The sequence below is a fragment of the Prunus avium genome, chromosome 7 (genome assembly GCF_965620075.1).
Source record: "Prunus avium chromosome 7, drPruAviu1.hap1.1, whole genome shotgun sequence".
NCBI classification, from domain to species: domain Eukaryota; kingdom Viridiplantae; phylum Streptophyta; class Magnoliopsida; order Rosales; family Rosaceae; genus Prunus; species Prunus avium.
This window is the reverse complement of record NC_142290.1, coordinates 10,531,359-10,549,164: the sequence shown is the minus strand read 5'-3', so window position 1 is coordinate 10,549,164 and position 17,806 is coordinate 10,531,359. Positions and strand designations below refer to the sequence as shown.

Below are 17,806 nucleotides of genomic sequence, written 5' to 3'. Positions count from 1 at the left end.
GGAGTGGTTGCGGTAATTCGTAGTTCTAGCGATTGTATTTCACTCAAAACTCATCAAATGACTCCTCCCACCATATTATGATGTTGCCCAAGTTTTGGGCTCGATCCGAAATCAATAGGTGTAAGAAATTGGACAATTCAAGTTCGACGGCAGTTCGTTCCTAATTGGAGTGGTTGCTGTATTCCACAATTCTAGCGATTCGATTTCACTCAAAACTCACCAAATGACTCCTCCCACCATATTATGATGTTGCCCAAGTTTTGGGCCCGATCTGAAATGAATCGGTGTAAGAAATTGGACAATTCAAGTTCAAAGGAAGTTCGTTCCAAATTGGAGTGGTTGGCGTAATTCATAGTTCTAGCGATTGTATTTCACTCAAAACTCACCAAATGACTCCTCCCACCATATTATGATGTTGCCCAAGTTTTGGGCTCGATCCGAAATCATGAGGTGTGAGAAATTGGACAATTCAAGTTCAGCGGCAGTTCGTTCCAAATTGGACTGGTTGGTGTATTTCATACTTCTAGCGATTGGATTTCACTTAAAACTCACCAAATGACTCCTCCCACTATATTATGATGTTGCCCAACTTTTGGGCTCGATCCGAAATCAATAGGTGTAAGAAATTGGACAATTCAAGTTCAAAGGCAGTTCCTTCCAAATTGGATTGGTTGGGGTAATTCATAGTTCTAGCGATTGGATTTCTCTCAAAACTCACCAAATGACTCCTCCCACCATATTATGATGTTGCCCAAGTTTTGGGGTCGATTCGAAATCTATAGGTGTGAGAAATTGGACAATTCAAGTTCAACGGCAGTTCATTCCTAATTGGAGTGGTTGGTGTATTCCATACTTCTAGCGATTGGATTTCACTCAAAACTCACCAAATGACTCCTCCCACCATATTATGATGTTGCCCAAGTTTTGGGCTCGATTCGAAATCAATAGGTGTAAGAAATTGGAGAATTCAACTTCAAAGGCAGTTCGTTCCAAATTGGAGTGGTTGGGGTAATTCATAGTTCTCGCGATTGTATTTCACTCAAAACTCACCAAATGACTCCTCACACCATATTATGATGTTGCCCAAGTTTTGGGCTCGATCCGTAATCAATAGGTGTGAGAAATTGGACAATTCAAGTTCAACGGCAGTTGGTTCCTAATTGGAGTGGTTGGTGTATTCCATACTTCTACCGTTTGGATTTCACTCAAAACTCACCAAATGACTCCTCCCACTATATTACGATGTTGCCCAACTTTTGGGCTCGATCCGAAATCAATAGGTGTAAGAAATTGGACAATTCAAGTTCAAAGGCAGTTCCTTCCAAATTGGATTGGTTGGGGTAATTCATAGTTCTAGCGATTGGATTTCTCTCAAAACTCACCAAATGACTCCTCCCACCATATTATGATGTTGCCCAAGTTTTGGGGTCGATTCGAAATCTATAGGTGTGAGAAATTGGACAATTCAAGTTCAACGGCAGTTCATTCCTAATTGGAGTGGTTGGTGTATTCCATACTTCTAGCGATTGGATTTCACTCAAAACTCACCAAATGACTCCTCCCACCATATTATGATGTTGCCCAAGTTTTGGGCTCGATTCGAAATCAATAGGTGTAAGAAATTGGAGAATTCAACTTCAAAGGCAGTTCGTTCCAAATTGGAGTGGTTGGGGTAATTCATAGTTCTCTCGATTGTATTTCACTCAAAACTCACCAAATGACTCCTCCCACCATATTATGATGTTGCCCAAGTTTTGGGCTCGATCCGTAATCAATAGGTGTGAGAAATTGGACAATTCAAGTTCAACGGCAGTTCGTTCCTAATTGGAGTGGTTGGTGTATTCCATACTTCTACCGTTTGGATTTCACTCAAAACTCACCAAATGACTCCTCCCACCATATTATGATGTTGCCCAAGTTTTGGGCTCAATCCGAAATCAGAAGGTGTGAGAAATTGGCCAATTCAAGTTCAGCGGCAGTTCGTTCCTAATTGGACTGGTTGGTGTATTTCATACGTCTAGCGATTGGATTTCACTTAAAACTCACCAAATGACTCCTCCCACTATATTATGATGTTGCCCAAGTTTTGGGCCCGATCTGAAATCAATCGGTGTAAGAAATTGGACAATTCAAGTTCAAAGGCAGTTCCTTCCAAATTGGAGTGGTTGGGGGTAATTCATAGTTCTAGCGATTGGATTTCTCTCAAAACTCACCAAACGACTTCTCCCACCATATTATGATGTTGCCCAAGTGTTGGGCTCGATTCGAAATCAATAGGTGTAAGAAATTGGACAATTCAAGTTCAACGGCAGTTCGTTCCTAATTGGAGTGGTTGGTGTATTCCATACATCTAGCGATTGGATTTCACTCAAAACTCTCCAAATGACTCCTCCCACCATATTATGATGCTTCCCAAGTTTTGGGCTCGATCCGAAATCAATAGGTGTAAGAAATTGGACAATTCAAGTTCAAAGGCAGTTCGTTCCAAATTGGAGTGGTTGGGGTAACTCACAGTTTTGGCGATTGTATTTCACTCTAAACTCACCAAAGGACTCCTCCCACCATATTATGTTGTTGCCCAAGTTTTGGGTTCGATCCGAAATCAATAGTTGTGAGAAATTGGACAATTCAAGTTCAACGGCAGTTCGTTCCTAATTGGAGTGGTTGGTGTATTCCATACATCTAGCGATTGGATTTTACTCAAAACTCTCCAAATGACTCCTCCCACCATATTATGATGCTTCCCAAGTTTTGGGCTCAATCCGAAATCAATAGGTGTAAGAAATTGGACAATTCAAGTTCAAAGGCAGTTCGTTAGAAATTGGAGTGGTTGGGGTAATTCATAGTTCTCGCGATTGTATTTCACTCAAAACTCACCAAATGACTCCTCCCACCATATTATGATGTTGCCCAAGTTTTGGGCTCGATTCGAAATCAATAGGTGTAAGAAATTGGAGAATTCAACTTCAAAGGCAGTTCGTTCCAAATTGGAGTGGTTGGGGTAATTCATAGTTCTCGCGATTGTATTTCACTTAAAACTCACCAAATGACTCCTCCCATTATATTATGATGTTGCCCAAGTTTTGGGCTCGATCCGAAATCAATAGGTGTGAGAAATTGGAAAATTCAAGTTTAAAGGCAATTCTTTCCAAATTGCAGTGGTTAGGGTAATTCATAGTTCTCGCGATTGTATTTCACTCAAAACTCACCAAATGAATCCCCCCACCATATTATGATGTTGCCCAAGTTTTGGGCTCGATCCGAAATCAATAGGTGTGAGAAATTGGACAATTCAAGTTCAACGGCAGTTCGTTCCTAATTGGAGTGGTTGGTGTATTCCACACTTCTAGCGATTGGATTTCACTTAAAACACACCCAAAGACTCCTCCCACCATTTTCTAATGTTGCCCAAGTTTTGGGCTCGAACCGAAACCAATAGGTGTAAGAAATTGGAGAATTCAAGTTCAAAAGCAGTTCGTTCCAAATTGGAGTGGTTGGGGTAAGTCATAGTTCTCGCGATTGTATTTCACTCAAAACTAACCAAATTTCTCCTCCCACCATATTATGATGTTGCCCAAGTTTTGGGCTCGATCCGTAATCAATAGGTGTGAGAAATTGGACAATTCAAGTTCAACGGCAGTTCGTTCCTAATTGGAGTGGTTGGTGTATTCCATACTTCTACCGTTTGGATTTCACTCTAAACTCACCAAATGACTCCTCCCACCATATTATGATGTTGCCCAAGTTTTGGGCTCAATCCGAAATCAGAAGGTGTGAGAAATTGGCCAATTCAAGTTCAGCGGCAGTTCGTTCCTAATTGGACTGGTTGGTGTATTTCATACGTCTAGCGAGTTAATTTCAATTAAAACTCACCAAATGACTCCTCCCACTATATTATGATGTTGCCAAAGTTTTGGGATCGATCCGAAATCAATAGGTGTAAGAAATTGGACAATTCAAGTTCAAAGGCAGTTCCTTCCAAATTGGAGTGGTTGGGGTAATTCATAGTTCTAGCGATTGGATTTCTCTCAAAACTCACCAAATGACTCCTCCCACCATATTATGGTGTTGCCCAAGTGTTGGGCTCGATCCGAAATCAATAGGTGTGAGAAATTGGACAATTCAAGTTCAATGGCAGTTCGTTCCTAATTGGAGTGGTTGGTGTATTCCATACATCTAGCGATTGGATTTCACTCAAAACTCACCAAATGACTCCGCCCAACGTATTATGATGTTGTCCCAGTTTTGGGCTCGATCTGAAATCAATAGGTGTGAGAAATTGGACAATTCAAGTTCAACGGCAGTGCGTTCCCAATTGGAGTGGTTGGTGTATTCCATACTTCTAGCGATTGAATTTCACTCAAAACTCACCAAATGACTCCTCCAACCATATTATGACGTTTCCCAAGTTTTGGGCTCGATCCGAAATCAATAGGTGTAAGAAATTGGACAATTCATGTTCAAAGGCAGTTCGTTCACAATTGGAGTGGTTGGGTTAATTCATAGTTCTAGCGATTGGATTTCACTCAAAACTCACCAAATGACTCCTCCCCCCATATTATAATGTTGCCCAAGTTTTGGGCTCGATCCGAAATCAATAGGTGGGAGTAATTGGACAATTCAAGTTCAACGGCAGTTCGTTCCGAATTGGAGTGGTTGGTGTATTCCATACTTTTGGCCATTGGATTTCACTCAAAACTCACCAAAAGACTCCTCCCACCATATTTTGATGTTGCCCAAGTTTTGGGCTCGATCTGAAATCAATAGGTGTGAGAAATTGGACAATTCAAGTTCAACGACAGTTCGTTCCTAATTGGAGTGGTTGGTGTATTCCATACTTCTAGCGATAGGATTTCACTCAAAACACACCAAATGACTCCTCCCCCCATATTATAATGTTGCCCAAGTTTTGGGCTCGATCCGAAATCAATAGGTGTAAGAAATTGGACAATTCAAGTTCAAAGGCAGTTCGTTCCAAATTGGAGTGGTTGGGGTAATTCATAGTTCTCGCGATTGTATTTCACTCAAAACTCACCAAATGACTCCTCCCACCATATTATGATGTTGCCCAAGTTTTGGGCTCGATCCGAAATCAATAGGTGTAAGAAATTGGAGAATTCAAGTTCAAAGGCAGTTCGTTCCTAATTGGAGTGGTTGGTGTATTCCATACTTCTACCGTTTGGATTTCACTCAAAACTCACCAAATGACTCCTCCAACCATATTATGATGTTGCCCAAGTTTTGGGCTCGATCCGAAAACAGTAGGTGTGAGAAATTGGACAATTCAAGTTCAACGGTAGTTCGTTCCTAATGGGAGTGGTTGGTGTATTCCATATTTCTAGCGATTGGATTTCACTCAAAACTCACCAAATGACTCCTCCAACCATATTATGATGTTGCCCAAGTTTTGGGCCCGATCTGAAATCAATCGGTGTAAGAAATTGGACAATTCAAGTTCAAAGGAAGTTCGTTCCAAATTGGAGTGGTTGGCGTAATTCATAGTTCTAGCGATTGTATTTCACTCAAAACTCACCAAATGACTTCTCCCACCATATTATGATGTTGCCCAAGTTTTGGGCTCGATCTGAATTCAGTAGGTGTGAGAAATTGGACAATTCAAGCTCAGCGGCAGTTCGTTCCTAATTGGACTTGTTGGTGTATTTCATACTTCTAGCGATTGGATTTCACTTAAAACTCACCAAATGACTCCTCCCACCATATTATGGTGTTTCCCAACTTTTGGGATCGATCCGAAATCAATAGATGTAAGAAATTGGACAATTCAAGTTCAAAGGCAGTTTCTTCCAAATTGGAGTGGTGGGGGTAATTCATAGTTCTAGCGATTGGATTTCTCTCAAAACTCACCAAATAACTCCTCCCAACATATTATGATGTTGTCCCAGTTTTTGGCTCGATCTGAAATTAATAGGTGTGAGAAATTGGACAATTCAAGTTCAACGGCAGTTCGTTCCCAATTGGAGTGTATGGTGTATTCCTTACTTCTAGCGATTGGATTTCACTCAAAACTCACCAAATGACTCCTCCCACCATAATATGTTGTTGCCCAAGTTTTGGGCTCGATCCGAAAACAGTAGGTGTGAGAAATTGGACAATTCAAGTTCAACGGTAGTTCGTTCCTAATGGGAGTGGTTGGTGTATTCCATATTTCTAGCGATTGGATTTCACTCAGAACTCACCAAATGACTCCTCCCAACATATTATGATGTTGTCCCAGTTTTTGGCTCGATCTGAAATCAATAGGTTTGAGAAATTGGACAATTCAAGTTCAACGGCAGTTCGTTCCCAATTGGAGTGGTTGGTGTATTCCTTACTTCTAGCGATTGGATTTCACTCAAAACTCACCAAATGACTCCTCCCACCATATTATGATGTTGCCCAAGTTTTGGGCTCGATCCGAAATCAATAGGTGTGAGAAATTGGACAATTCAAGTTCAACGGCAGTTCGTTCCTAATTGGAGTGGTTGGTGTATTCCACAATTCTAGCGATTGGATTTCACTCAAAACTCACCAAATGACTCCTCCCACCATATTATGACGTTGCCCAGGTTTTGGGCCCTATCTGTAATGAATCGGTCTAAGAAATTGGACAATTCAAGTTCAAAGGAAGTTCGTTCCAAATTGGAGTGGTTGGCGTAATTCATAGTTCTAGCGATTGTATTTCACTCAAAACTCACCAAATGACTCCTCCCACCATATTATGATGTTGCCCAGGTTTTGGGCTCGATCCGAAATCAGTAGGTGTGAGAAATTGGACAATTCAACTTCAGCGGTAGTTCGTTCCTAATTGGGCTGGTTGGTGTATTTCATAATTCTAGCGATTGGAGTTCACTCAAAACTGGCCAAAGGATTCCTCCCACCATATTATGATGTTGCCCAAGTTTTGGGCTAGATACGAAATCAATAGGTGTGAGAAATTGGACAATTCAAGTTCAACGGCAGTTCGTTCCTAATTGGAGTGGTTGGTGTATTCCATACTTCTATTGATTGGATTTCACTCAAAACTCACCAATTGACTCCTCCCACCGTATTATGATGTTGCCCAAGTTTTGGGCTCGATCCGAAATTAATAGTTGTAAGAAATTTGACAATTCAAGTTCAACGGCAGGTCGTTCCTAATTTGAGTGGTTGGGGTAATTCAAAGTTCTGGCGATTGGATTTCACTCAAAACACACCAAATGACTCCTCCCACCGTATGATGATGTTGCCCAAGTTTTGGGCTCGATCCGAAATAAATAGGTGAAAGAAATTGGACAGTTCAAGTTCGAAGGCAGTTCGATCCAAATTGGAGTGGTTGGGGTAATTCATACTTCTGGCGATTGGATTTCACTCAAAACACACCAAATCACTCCTCCCCCCATATTATGATGTTGCCCAAGTTTTGGGCTCGATCCGAAATCAATAGGTGTATGAAATTGGACAATTCAAGTTCGAAGGCAGTTCGTTCCAAATTGGAGTGGTTGGGGTAATTCATAGTTCTGCCGATTGGATTTCACTCAAAACACACCAAATGACTCCTCCCCCCATATTATGATGTTGCCCAAGTTTTGGGATCGATCCGAAATCAATAGGTGTAAGTAATTGGACAATTCAAGTTCAAAGGCAGTTCGTTCCAAATTGGAGTGGTTGGGGAAATTCATAGTTCTGCAGATTGGATTTCACTCAAAACTCACCAACTGACTCCTTCCACCGTATTATGTTGTTGCCGAAGTTTTGGGCTCAATCCGAAATCAATAGGTGTATCAAATTGGACAATTCAAGTTCGAAGGCTGTTCGTTCCAAATTGGAGTGGTTGGGATAATTCATAGTTCTGCCGATTGGATTTCACTCAAAACACACCAAATGACTACCCCCACCATATTATGATGTTGCCCAAGTTTTGGGCTCGATCCGAACTCAATAGGTGTATGAAATTGGACAATTCAAGTTCAAAGGCAGTTCGTTCCAAATGGAGTGGTTGGGGTAATTCATAGTTCTGCCGATTGGATTTCACTCAAAACTCACCAAATGACTCCTCCCACCATATTATGATGTTGCACAAGTTTTGGGCTCGATCCGAACTCAATAGGTGTATGAAATTGGACAATTCATGTTCAAAGGCTGTTCGTTTCAAATTGGAGTGGTTGGGTAATTTAAAGTTCTGCCAATTGGATTTCACTCAAAACACACCAAATGACTCCTCCCACCATATTATGATGTTGCTCATGTTTTGGGCTCGAACCGATACCAATAGGTGTGCGAAATTGGACAATTCAAGTTCAACGGGAGTTCGTTCCTAATTGGAGTGGTTGGTGTATTCCGTACTTCTAGCGATTGGATTTCACTCAAAACTCACCAAATGACTCCTACCACCATATTATGATATTGCCCAAGTTTTGGGCTCGATCCGAAATCAATAGGTGTAAGAAATTGGACAATTCAAGTTCAAAGGCAGTTCGTTCCAAATTGAACTGGTTAGGGTAATTCATATTTCTAGCAATTGGATTTCACTCAAAACACAACAAATGACTCCTGCCGCCATATTAGGATGTTGCCCAAGTTTTGGGCTCGATCCGAAATCAATAAATGTAAAAAAGTGGACAATTCAAGTTCAACGGCAGTTCGTTCTTAATTGGAGTATTTGGTGTATTCCATATTTCTAGCGATTGGATTTCACTCAAAACACACCAAATGACTCCTCCCACCATATTATGATGTTGCCCAAGTTTTGGGCTTGATCCGAAATCAGTAGGTGTAAGAACTTGGACAATTCAAGTTGAAAGGCAGTTTGTTCCAAATTGGAGTGGTTGGGGTAATTCATAGTTGTAGCGATTGGATTTCACTCAAAACACACCAAATGACTCCTCCCACCATATTATGATGTTGTCCAAGTTTTGGGCTCGAACCGATACCAATAGGTGTGGGAAATCGGACAATTCAAGTTCAACGGCAGTTCGTTCCTAATTGGAGTGGTTGGTGTATTCCATACTTCTAGCGATTGGATTTCACTCAAAACTCACCACATGACTCCTACCTCCATATTAGGATGTTGCCCAAGTTTTTGGCTCGATCCGATATCAATAGGTGTAAGAAATTGGACAATTCAAGTTCGAAGGCAGTTCGTTCCAAATTTGAGTGGTTGGGTTACTTCGTAGTTCTAGCGATTGAATTTCACTCAAAACACACCAAATGACTCCTCCCACCATATTATGACGTTGCCCAAGTTTTGGGCTCGATCCGAAATCAATAGGTGTATGGAATTGGACAATTCAAGTTCACAGGCAGTTCATTCCAAATTGGAGTGGTTGGGGTAATTCATAGTTCTGGCGATTGGATTTCACTCAAAACTCACCAAATGACACCTCCCACCGTATTATGATGTTGCCCAAGTTTTGGGGCTCGATCCGAAATCAATAGGTGTGAGAAATTGGACAATTCAAGTTCAACGGCAGTTCTTTCCTAATTGGAGTGGTTGGTGTATTCCACACTTCTAGCGATTGGATTGTGTTGGCGCTAAATCTTGAACAGATAGAGATGAGTGAAACTTACAAATGGGATGGACGATCGAGAGATCGATTGAATATTGGTTGCCGATTCTTCCTGTCCTTGGATGCTGATCCTGAATAGAAAGAAGTCGAGACTCGTAAGGTCTATGGAACCGGTGTAGAACCAGCCTAAGACCCTCCGATGCTGAAGTAAGTTTGTTGTTTTAAGAGCTCTTGCTGTTGACCATATAGAAGTATAAAAGTCAAGCTGAAAAGTCTTACCCCTGTATTGTAGTGGAAGGGGCCTATTTGTAGAGGGCATTTAGTATGCTCTTAGTGCTCATTTTCGATGTGGGACTCGTGGGAGGGCCTTCTGAGGTCGACACGAGTCTTTAGATATTTTGGGCGGGTACTTCGAGGTTGATTCTCTACAATCGGTAAGGGATGCCGATTGTAGACGAGTTGGGCTCGTAACGGCTGTTCGCAGCTTTGAGACAATGTCATCGGTGCCCGATGCCGATTGTTCGAGGCCTTGGGTACTTGGGCGAGTTTATGAGATCCACGTGTCGTTGCACGAGTGGAGGGTCAGATATGGTACAAACAGTAGTCCCCCAAGTTGCCGATTGAGAAGCTTCTCGGTTGGGGACTTGAATGTGTATTCGGAGTTCTGACCCGGACACAATGGTCCCATAGTTGCCGATGGTGGTATGTAGTCCCCCAAGTGCCCAAGGGAGTGAGCTTGGAGAAGAGACGGCATGATGTGCCGATTGTTGCAAGAGGTGAGTGAAAACTCGTGAATATGCGGCTGTCGTTCGGCACGAGAGGTGAGTGAAAACTCAACGATGTGCGCCTGCCGTTCGGCACGAGAGGTGAGTGAAAACTCAACGATGTGCGCCTGCCGTTCGGCACGAGAGGTGAGTGAAAACTCAACGATGTGCGCCTGCCGTTAGCTAGTGGAGTTGTGCTCGAAGGTGGCTAGATCCGCCACGTTCGGGAAGTTGAAGCGTCTCTGAGGATTGGAAGCGTTGCAACTGACGTTTGGGCTCCCCCATGCATGCGTGACACGTGTCGGCATGGCTGTGAAGAGCCGCGGCGTTTCGTATCCCGATGCGTCGCTTCGCTTCCCGATGCTAAATCGGCTCTATAAATGTGAGGAGGGGACGAGAGGACAAATACTTGGAATATTTGAGAGCGAAGAGAGCTTGTGAGAGGCGATTTCCGGCAACCGTGCGAAGGCTGAGCAGGCGATTTCCGGTGAGTGTGAACAAGGCGGAGGCGATTTCCGGCGAACTTGAACCACCGTGCAAACAAGGTATGTTGCCGTGTTTTGGCATTTGTATGAATCAAAGTGTTGGATTCGTTGATTTTTTTGTTTGAACAAAGTATGAACAAGCAAGAACAAGTATGAACATGAGTGTGTAAGGGTAGAACATGATTTTGATTCCAGCATAGCACTTAGTTTCCCTTCGTTTGTGTTTGTAGATGTCAGATACCGAATCCGAGGGTAGGCGTAGTCCGAGGGCTTATGAGGACGAATCGTCCGAGGGGAGTTCGTCCGAGGGGAGTGAGAGTGCCGATTCTGGGAGCTCTTCAAGCTGTGAAATAGTAGAGAGGGCAAGAGTGCGTGCCGAGGCTGGGGGCACTTCGACGAGAGTGCCTGAAGATGGGGAGCCTTCGACTTCGGGTCGGGAGGCCGATGGAGGTGGCGTGTCCGTTGCCGTCCCAGGGGATGGGGTATTGAGGGTTGTGAGGGGGAGGCAACGGATTCCGATGGCGAAGCCCACGGAACCGTTGTTCGGAGTAGATGATTTAGAGCCGAACACGCTGACCGAGGCTGAGTTGGCGAAGATTCGGGCGGAGTTCAATATTCCGGAATCGGTAGGGATGCGGATCCCGGGGCCCTTGGAGTCGCTCAGTGATAATGACAAGGGCGTGGTCTTCTTCACTGATGTCTTCAAGCACGGGCTTCGGCTGCCGTTGAAACATTCGGTGCAGAAGATATTGGCTGCGATCGGATATGCACCAGGGCAGTATAATCCAAACTTTTGGATTACGTTGCTTGGGAAGATCGCAGCGTTCAGCTTGGCTGGCGAGGGGGAGCCGAGCTACGAACAATTTGCCCAACTATACAGTGTGACGAGGGCGAAGAGTGCCGATAATGGAGGGTGGGTGCAGTCCAACTGTCTATCGGCAGGTCAGCGTGGACACTTTGTGGTTGGGGTGCCGAGCTCCCAGAAGACCTGGCGTAAGCGTCGGGTCATTGTCTCTGGTGACTGGGAATCAGCACCAGGGGTGATCGTGGAGAGGAGGATTCCTACGTCTTTCCAGACAGTGGGTAGGGTAGAGCCTGCCGTTCGGCAGTTTTTTGTTTTTTTTTTTGTTTTTGTTTTTGTTTTTTTTTTTTTTGACCGTCTGATGTTTGTGTTTCAGTGTCCTTGAAACGGCCGTCTGCACCGATCAGAGAAGTGGAAGCGATCGAGAGGGTGAGGACGAAGATTGCCGAAGAAGATCGCTTCTTCAAGGAGTTGCTATACTTCCGGAACCTTTACAAGGCGGGCTTGATCGGCAAATCAGAGCACGACCGAAGGTTAAAGGAGGAAGAGGAAGAGGAGAAAAGGCAAAGTGAGTGATGCCGTTCGGCAGGCGTCGTGAGCGTCGCCCTTTTCATATCTACCGTTTCTGATATGACTTGTGTTTTTGCAGTGGCAGGTGGGCGTCCAATGAGCGAGGCGACCAGGAGGCGGCTGGAGGGTCATGGGGCGTCGAAGCCGAAGAAAGGGCAGTCCCCCAGGCCGAAGAAGAAGGCGGCAGGGGCCTCAGGTGATGAGCAGACGGTGGTGGATCGCCGCCGGGAGAAGCAGGCGGCCGAGGCTGAGGCTGTTCGGGAGGTGCACCTCCAAGTAACCGGAAAGAGGATGATTGAGGGTGCCCTCGACGCAACCCCGTTGCCGAAGCGGCCAAGGGGGCCGAATGAAGGGACATCGGTGGTGATTCCCGATGATGAAGGAGAGGGAGAGGAGGGGCCGGTGAACATTGCTTGCCCTCGGAAGGCTGTGCCGTTCATCAACAGCATGATCGATGGCGCTCAGATGGAGCTGTCAGAGATTGAGCAACTGTCGATGAAGACGTTGCGCGAGCAGACCGGGCGAGCCTTCCGGCTTCAGGCTGCAGTAAGTGTTTAACTTGTTGTTTTTGGTTAAAGTGGTTATGCGTTCGGCATACTAACTTTGTATGTGTTATCAGGCTGATATGGAGATGTGGCTCTGCGTGAAGCGAGCCATCAATGCTGCCGAACGGTACCAAAAGAAGTTTGAAGAGGGCCGTTCGAAGATCGCTGAAGCCGGAAAGCTCATTCAGGAGGCCGACCGGCGTGCTGAGGAAAATGCTGCGAAGATAGCGGAGCTGACATCGAAATTGGCAGCAACGGAGTTGGATTTGGTGGCGGCGCAGGAGGCGAAGGCAGCGGTGGAGGTGGCTATGGATGCGGCCGAACGGTCGCATGGCAAGGAGGTAGAGGAGGCGAAGGCGAAAGCCGTAGCTGACTACCGAGCGTCGGAGGAGTTCACGCTGCTGGTAGACAAAGAAGTCATGGAGCAATGTGACGACTTCGTCTACCGATTCAAGCGGTACAATGCTGACAAGAAGCTGAACCTGAACTTCCTCCGGGATCCACCACCGCTGCCGGAAGGGGTGACCGAAGATATGGTGGAGGCCTACAAGGGCGAGGATGCCGAGGCCGAGGAAACCGACGACACCGATTCAAGCAGTGGGGAGGAAGAAGGTCATCCCGGGCCGAGGGCTGCCATTGCGTCTACTGCCGAGCCGTCGACTGATCCTGTGCCTGCATCAGCTGATGCCGATGTTGTAGCGACCGAAGCCGATCCACCCACCTCGTAGACTTTTTGTTTTTGTTTCTTTTTTTAACCCAAGTATTGTTTGGGAATTGTATAACATTTTTTGAGCGTGCCGAATGGCATATTGTAAAGACAGATGGCCCTTCTGTGGCCTTTTATTTATCGATGGTAAGTTTGTTTCGGGTTAATGTGTTATGTCCCTTAATTCTGTATGTGTGCATGTCGTATGTAGAATATGTTCGATATAATATTGCTGAATGGTAATGCCGTATGTATAGAATAGGGAGTTCTAAAATAAACCGATTTCAAAAGTGGATGACCGAAGGTGACGACCGAAGGTATGACCTTTGTGTACAGAGGTGATGACCGAAGGGGCGTTCACTTGTAGTAATATTTGAGATGTTCTACATTCCAAGGGTGGCCGAGGGTTTGACCATCGGTACCGCGCAAACGGTAAGTTCCTGGGCGGCAGATGGTGACAACTTCGTAAGGACCTTCCCAAGATGGACCAAGGGTGCCGTCGTTGGAGTCCTTGGTGGCGAGGGAGATTTTACGTAGTACCCAGTCCCCCACTTTAAACGATCGGCGTCTGATGCGCGAGTCGTAGTAGCGGGAAGTCCGTTGTTTGTAGGCGGCATTCCGAAGCTGAGCCTGGGAACGGTGTTCCTCAATGAGGTCCAGGTTGAGAGTGAGCTGGGCTTCGTTTTGCTCTGGCTCGTAAGATGCCGTTCGGCACGAGGGTGCGTTGATCTCGACTGGAACAACGGCTTCGGAACCGAAGGCAAGGGAAAATGGCGTCTCGCCAGTCGACCGTCGGTAGGAGGTATTGATGGCCCATAGTGCTTCCGGCAGGAGATCGGGCCATGCTCCTTTAGCCGTCCCAAGCTTTTTCTTCAGCGTCCTCTTGATGATCTTGTTGATGGCTTCGACTTGGCCGTTCGACTGTGGATGTGCTGGGGAGGCGAAGAACAGGTTGATGCCAAATCGGTGGCATAGGTGCCGGAACTGAGAGGAGTCGAATTGTTTTCCGTTGTCGGTGATTATTGCGTTCGGGAGGCCGAATCGACAAATGATATTCTTCCATACGAAATGTTCAACCCTGGCTGCAGTGATTGTTGCCAAAGCTTCGGCTTCGGTCCATTTGGTAAAATAGTCGACGGCGACGATGGCGAATTTGACCTGTCCCTTTCCCTGGGGCATAGGGCCGATGAGATCTAAACCCCATTGGGCAAAGGGCCATGGGCTAACAATCGGAGAGAGTGGTTCGGCAGGCAGCTTTGGAACGGAGCCGAAACGCTGGCATTGATCGCACTTCTGGACCAGGGTGGTGGCATCGGCATGGAGAGTCGGCCAGTAGTACCCTTGCCGAATGGTCTTGAAAGCCAATGATCGGGCCCCAGAATGGTTCCCACAGGCTCCCTCGTGAATCTCACGGAGGACGTAGTTTCCCTACTGCGGGGTCACGCACCGAAGCAATGGTAAGGAGTGACCACGCCGATAGAGAATCTGATTCAGAAGGAGGTATCGTGCCGATCGGCGGGGGATAGTCGTTGCTTCAGATTTGTTGTCAGGCAACGTGCCGTTGGCGAGGTAGGCGTGGATAGGATCCATCCAACTGGGATCCTGCCGAACGGCATGTACTTCGAGGTCGGTGGAACTGCGCCGAGTGAGGACCTCGATCGGCACATGGCGCCCTATGTTCTCGGATCTAGGGATCTGTTGAACTTGGTACGCAGTGAAGTGGTGTAGTAATCGGCGAGCGTGTGTCAAGTAGGCAACCATCGAAGTGTCCTTGGCCTCAAATTCAGTCAGTATCTGGTTGACGACAAGTTGTGAGTCGCTACAGATCCTGAGTTGTTGAGCGCCCATTTCTTTAGCGAGCCGAAGGCCTGCCAACAGAGCTTCATATTCGGCTTCGTTGTTGGAAGTCCGGAATTGGAATCGGATGGCATATTCGATGGTTGTCTGGTCAGGGGTCTTGAGTACCAAGCCGGCTCTGCTGCCCTGTCGGTTGGACGAACCGTCCACGTAGAGAGTCCAAAGTGGAATCGACGGATTAAAGATTCCTTCGGTCGGGTGGGCGACTGGTACCATCGTAGATGAATCGGAGGCGGCGTCCTTCGGAACTGGCCCTTCGGATGTGGTCAACTCGGAGATGAAGTCGGCTACAGCCTGTCCTTTCTCAGCGGGACGAGGGTGGTAGTGGATGTCGAATTCGCCGAGCTCGATGGCCCATTTGACTAGCCGACCGGATGTCTCCGGTCTCTGGAGTATCTGGCGCAGAGGCTGATTGGTGAGGATGGTAACGCTGTGAGCCTGAAAATATGGCCGAAGCTTGCGTGCTGAAAGGACGAGAGCGTAGGCGAGTTTTTCCAGCTCGGGGTACCGAATCTCAGCGTCTTGCAAGGCATGGCTAGTGTAGAAAATGGGGAGTTCGATGCCGTTCGGCTTGCGAATGAGCACAGAACTAAGTGCCGTTGCCGAAACCGAAGGGTAGAGGATGAGTTCTTCGCCGAGAAGAGGAGTGGATAATAGGGGTGCTCTGCTCATGTAGGATTTCACTCAAAACTCCCCAAATGACTCCTCCCACCATATTATGATGTTGCCGAAGTTTTGGGCTCGATCCGAAATCAATAGGTGTGAGTAATTGGACAATACAAGTTCAACGGCAGTTCGTTCCTAATTGGAGTGGTTCGGGCAATTGGATTTCACTCAAACCACACCAAATGACTCCTCCCACCATATTATGATGTTGCCCAAGTTTTGGGCTCGATCCGAAATTAATAGGTGTGAGAAATTGGACAATTCAAGTTCAACGGCAGTTCGTTCCTAATTGGAGTGGTTGGTGTATACTATACTTCTAGCGATTGGATTTCACTCAAAACTCACCAAATGACTCCTCCCACCATATTATGATGTTGCCCAAGTTTTGGGCTCGATCCGAAATCAATAGGTGTGTGAAATTGGACAATTCAAGTTAAAAGGCAGTTCGTTCCTAATTGGAGTGGTTGGTGTATTCCATACTTCTAGCTATTGGATTTCCCTGAAAACTCACCAAATGACTCCTCCCACCATATAACGATGTTGCCCAAGTTTTGGGGTCGATCCGAAATCAATAGGTGTGAGAAATTGGACAATTCAAGTTCAACGGCAGTTCGTTCCTAATTGGAGTGGTCGGTGTGTTCCATACTTCTAGCGATTTGATTTCACTCAAAACTCACCAAATGACTCCTCCCACTATATTATGATGTTGCCCAAGTTTTGGGCTCGATCCGAAATCAATAGGTGTAAGAAATTGGACAATTCAAGTTCAAAGGCAATTCGTTCCAAATTGGAGTGGTTGGGGTAATTCGTAGTTCTTGCGATTGGATTTCACTCAAAACTCCCCAAATGACTCCTCCCACCATATTATGATGTTGCCCAAGTTTTGGGCTCGATCCGAAATCAATAGGTGTGAGAAATTGGACAATTCAAGTTCAACGGCAGTTCGTTCGTAAATGGAGTGGCTGGTGTATTCGATACTTCTAGCGATTGGATTTCACTCAAAACTCACCACATGACTCCTACCACCATGTTATGATGTTGCCCAAGTTTTGGGCTCGATCCGAAATCAATAGGTGTAAGAAATTGGACAATTCAAGTTCAAAGGCAGTTCGTTCCAAATTGGAGTGGTTGGGGTAATTCATAGTTCTTGCGATTGGATTTCACTCAAAACACAACAAACAACTCCTCCCACCATATTATGATGTTGCCCAACTTTTGGGCTCGATCCGAAATCAATAGGAGTGAGAAATTGGACAATTCAAGGTCAACGACAGTTCGTTCCTAATCGGAGTTGTTGGTGTATTCCATACTTCTAGCGATTGGATTTCACTCAGAACTCACCACATGACTCCTACCACCATATTATGATGTTGCCCAAGTTTTTGGCACGATCCGAAATCAATAGGTGTAAGAAATTGGACAATTCAAGTTCAACGGCAGTTCGTTCCAAATTGGAGTGGTTGGGGTAATTCATAGTTCTAGCGATTATATTTCTTTCAAAACTCTCCAAATGACTCCTCCCACCATATTATGATGTTGCCCAAGTTTTGGGCTCGATCCGAAGTCAATAGGTGTGAGAAATAGGACAATTGAAGTTCAACGGCAGTTCGTTCCTAATTGGAGTGGTTGGTGTATTCCATACTTCTAGCGATTGGATTTCAATCAAAACTCACCAAATGACTCCTCCCACCATATTATGATGTTGCCCAAGTTTTTGGCACGATCCGAAATCAATAGGTGTAAGAAATTGGACAATTCAAGTTCAACGGCAGTTCGTTCTTAATGGGAGTGGTTGGTGTATTCCATACTTCATGTGATTCGATTTCACTCAAAACTCACCAAAGGACTCCTCCCACCATATTATGATGTTGCCCAAGTTTTGGGCTCGGTCCGAAATCAATTGGTGTAAAAAATTGGACAATTCAA

General features: G+C 45.6%; 1 protein-coding gene across 1 annotated transcript; it reads left to right on the top strand.

The window, feature by feature from the left end:
* The first annotated feature begins 12,571 nt into the window (after positions 1-12,571).
* On the top strand, positions 12,572-13,600 carry LOC148293002 (uncharacterized). The gene is made up of 3 exons (XM_088244547.1): positions 12,572-12,652; positions 12,726-13,263; positions 13,569-13,600. Exons 1-3 carry the CDS (start codon positions 12,572-12,574, stop codon positions 13,598-13,600), a joined length of 651 nt encoding a protein of 216 aa, XP_088100673.1.
* The last annotated feature ends 4,206 nt before the right edge of the window (positions 13,601-17,806 follow it).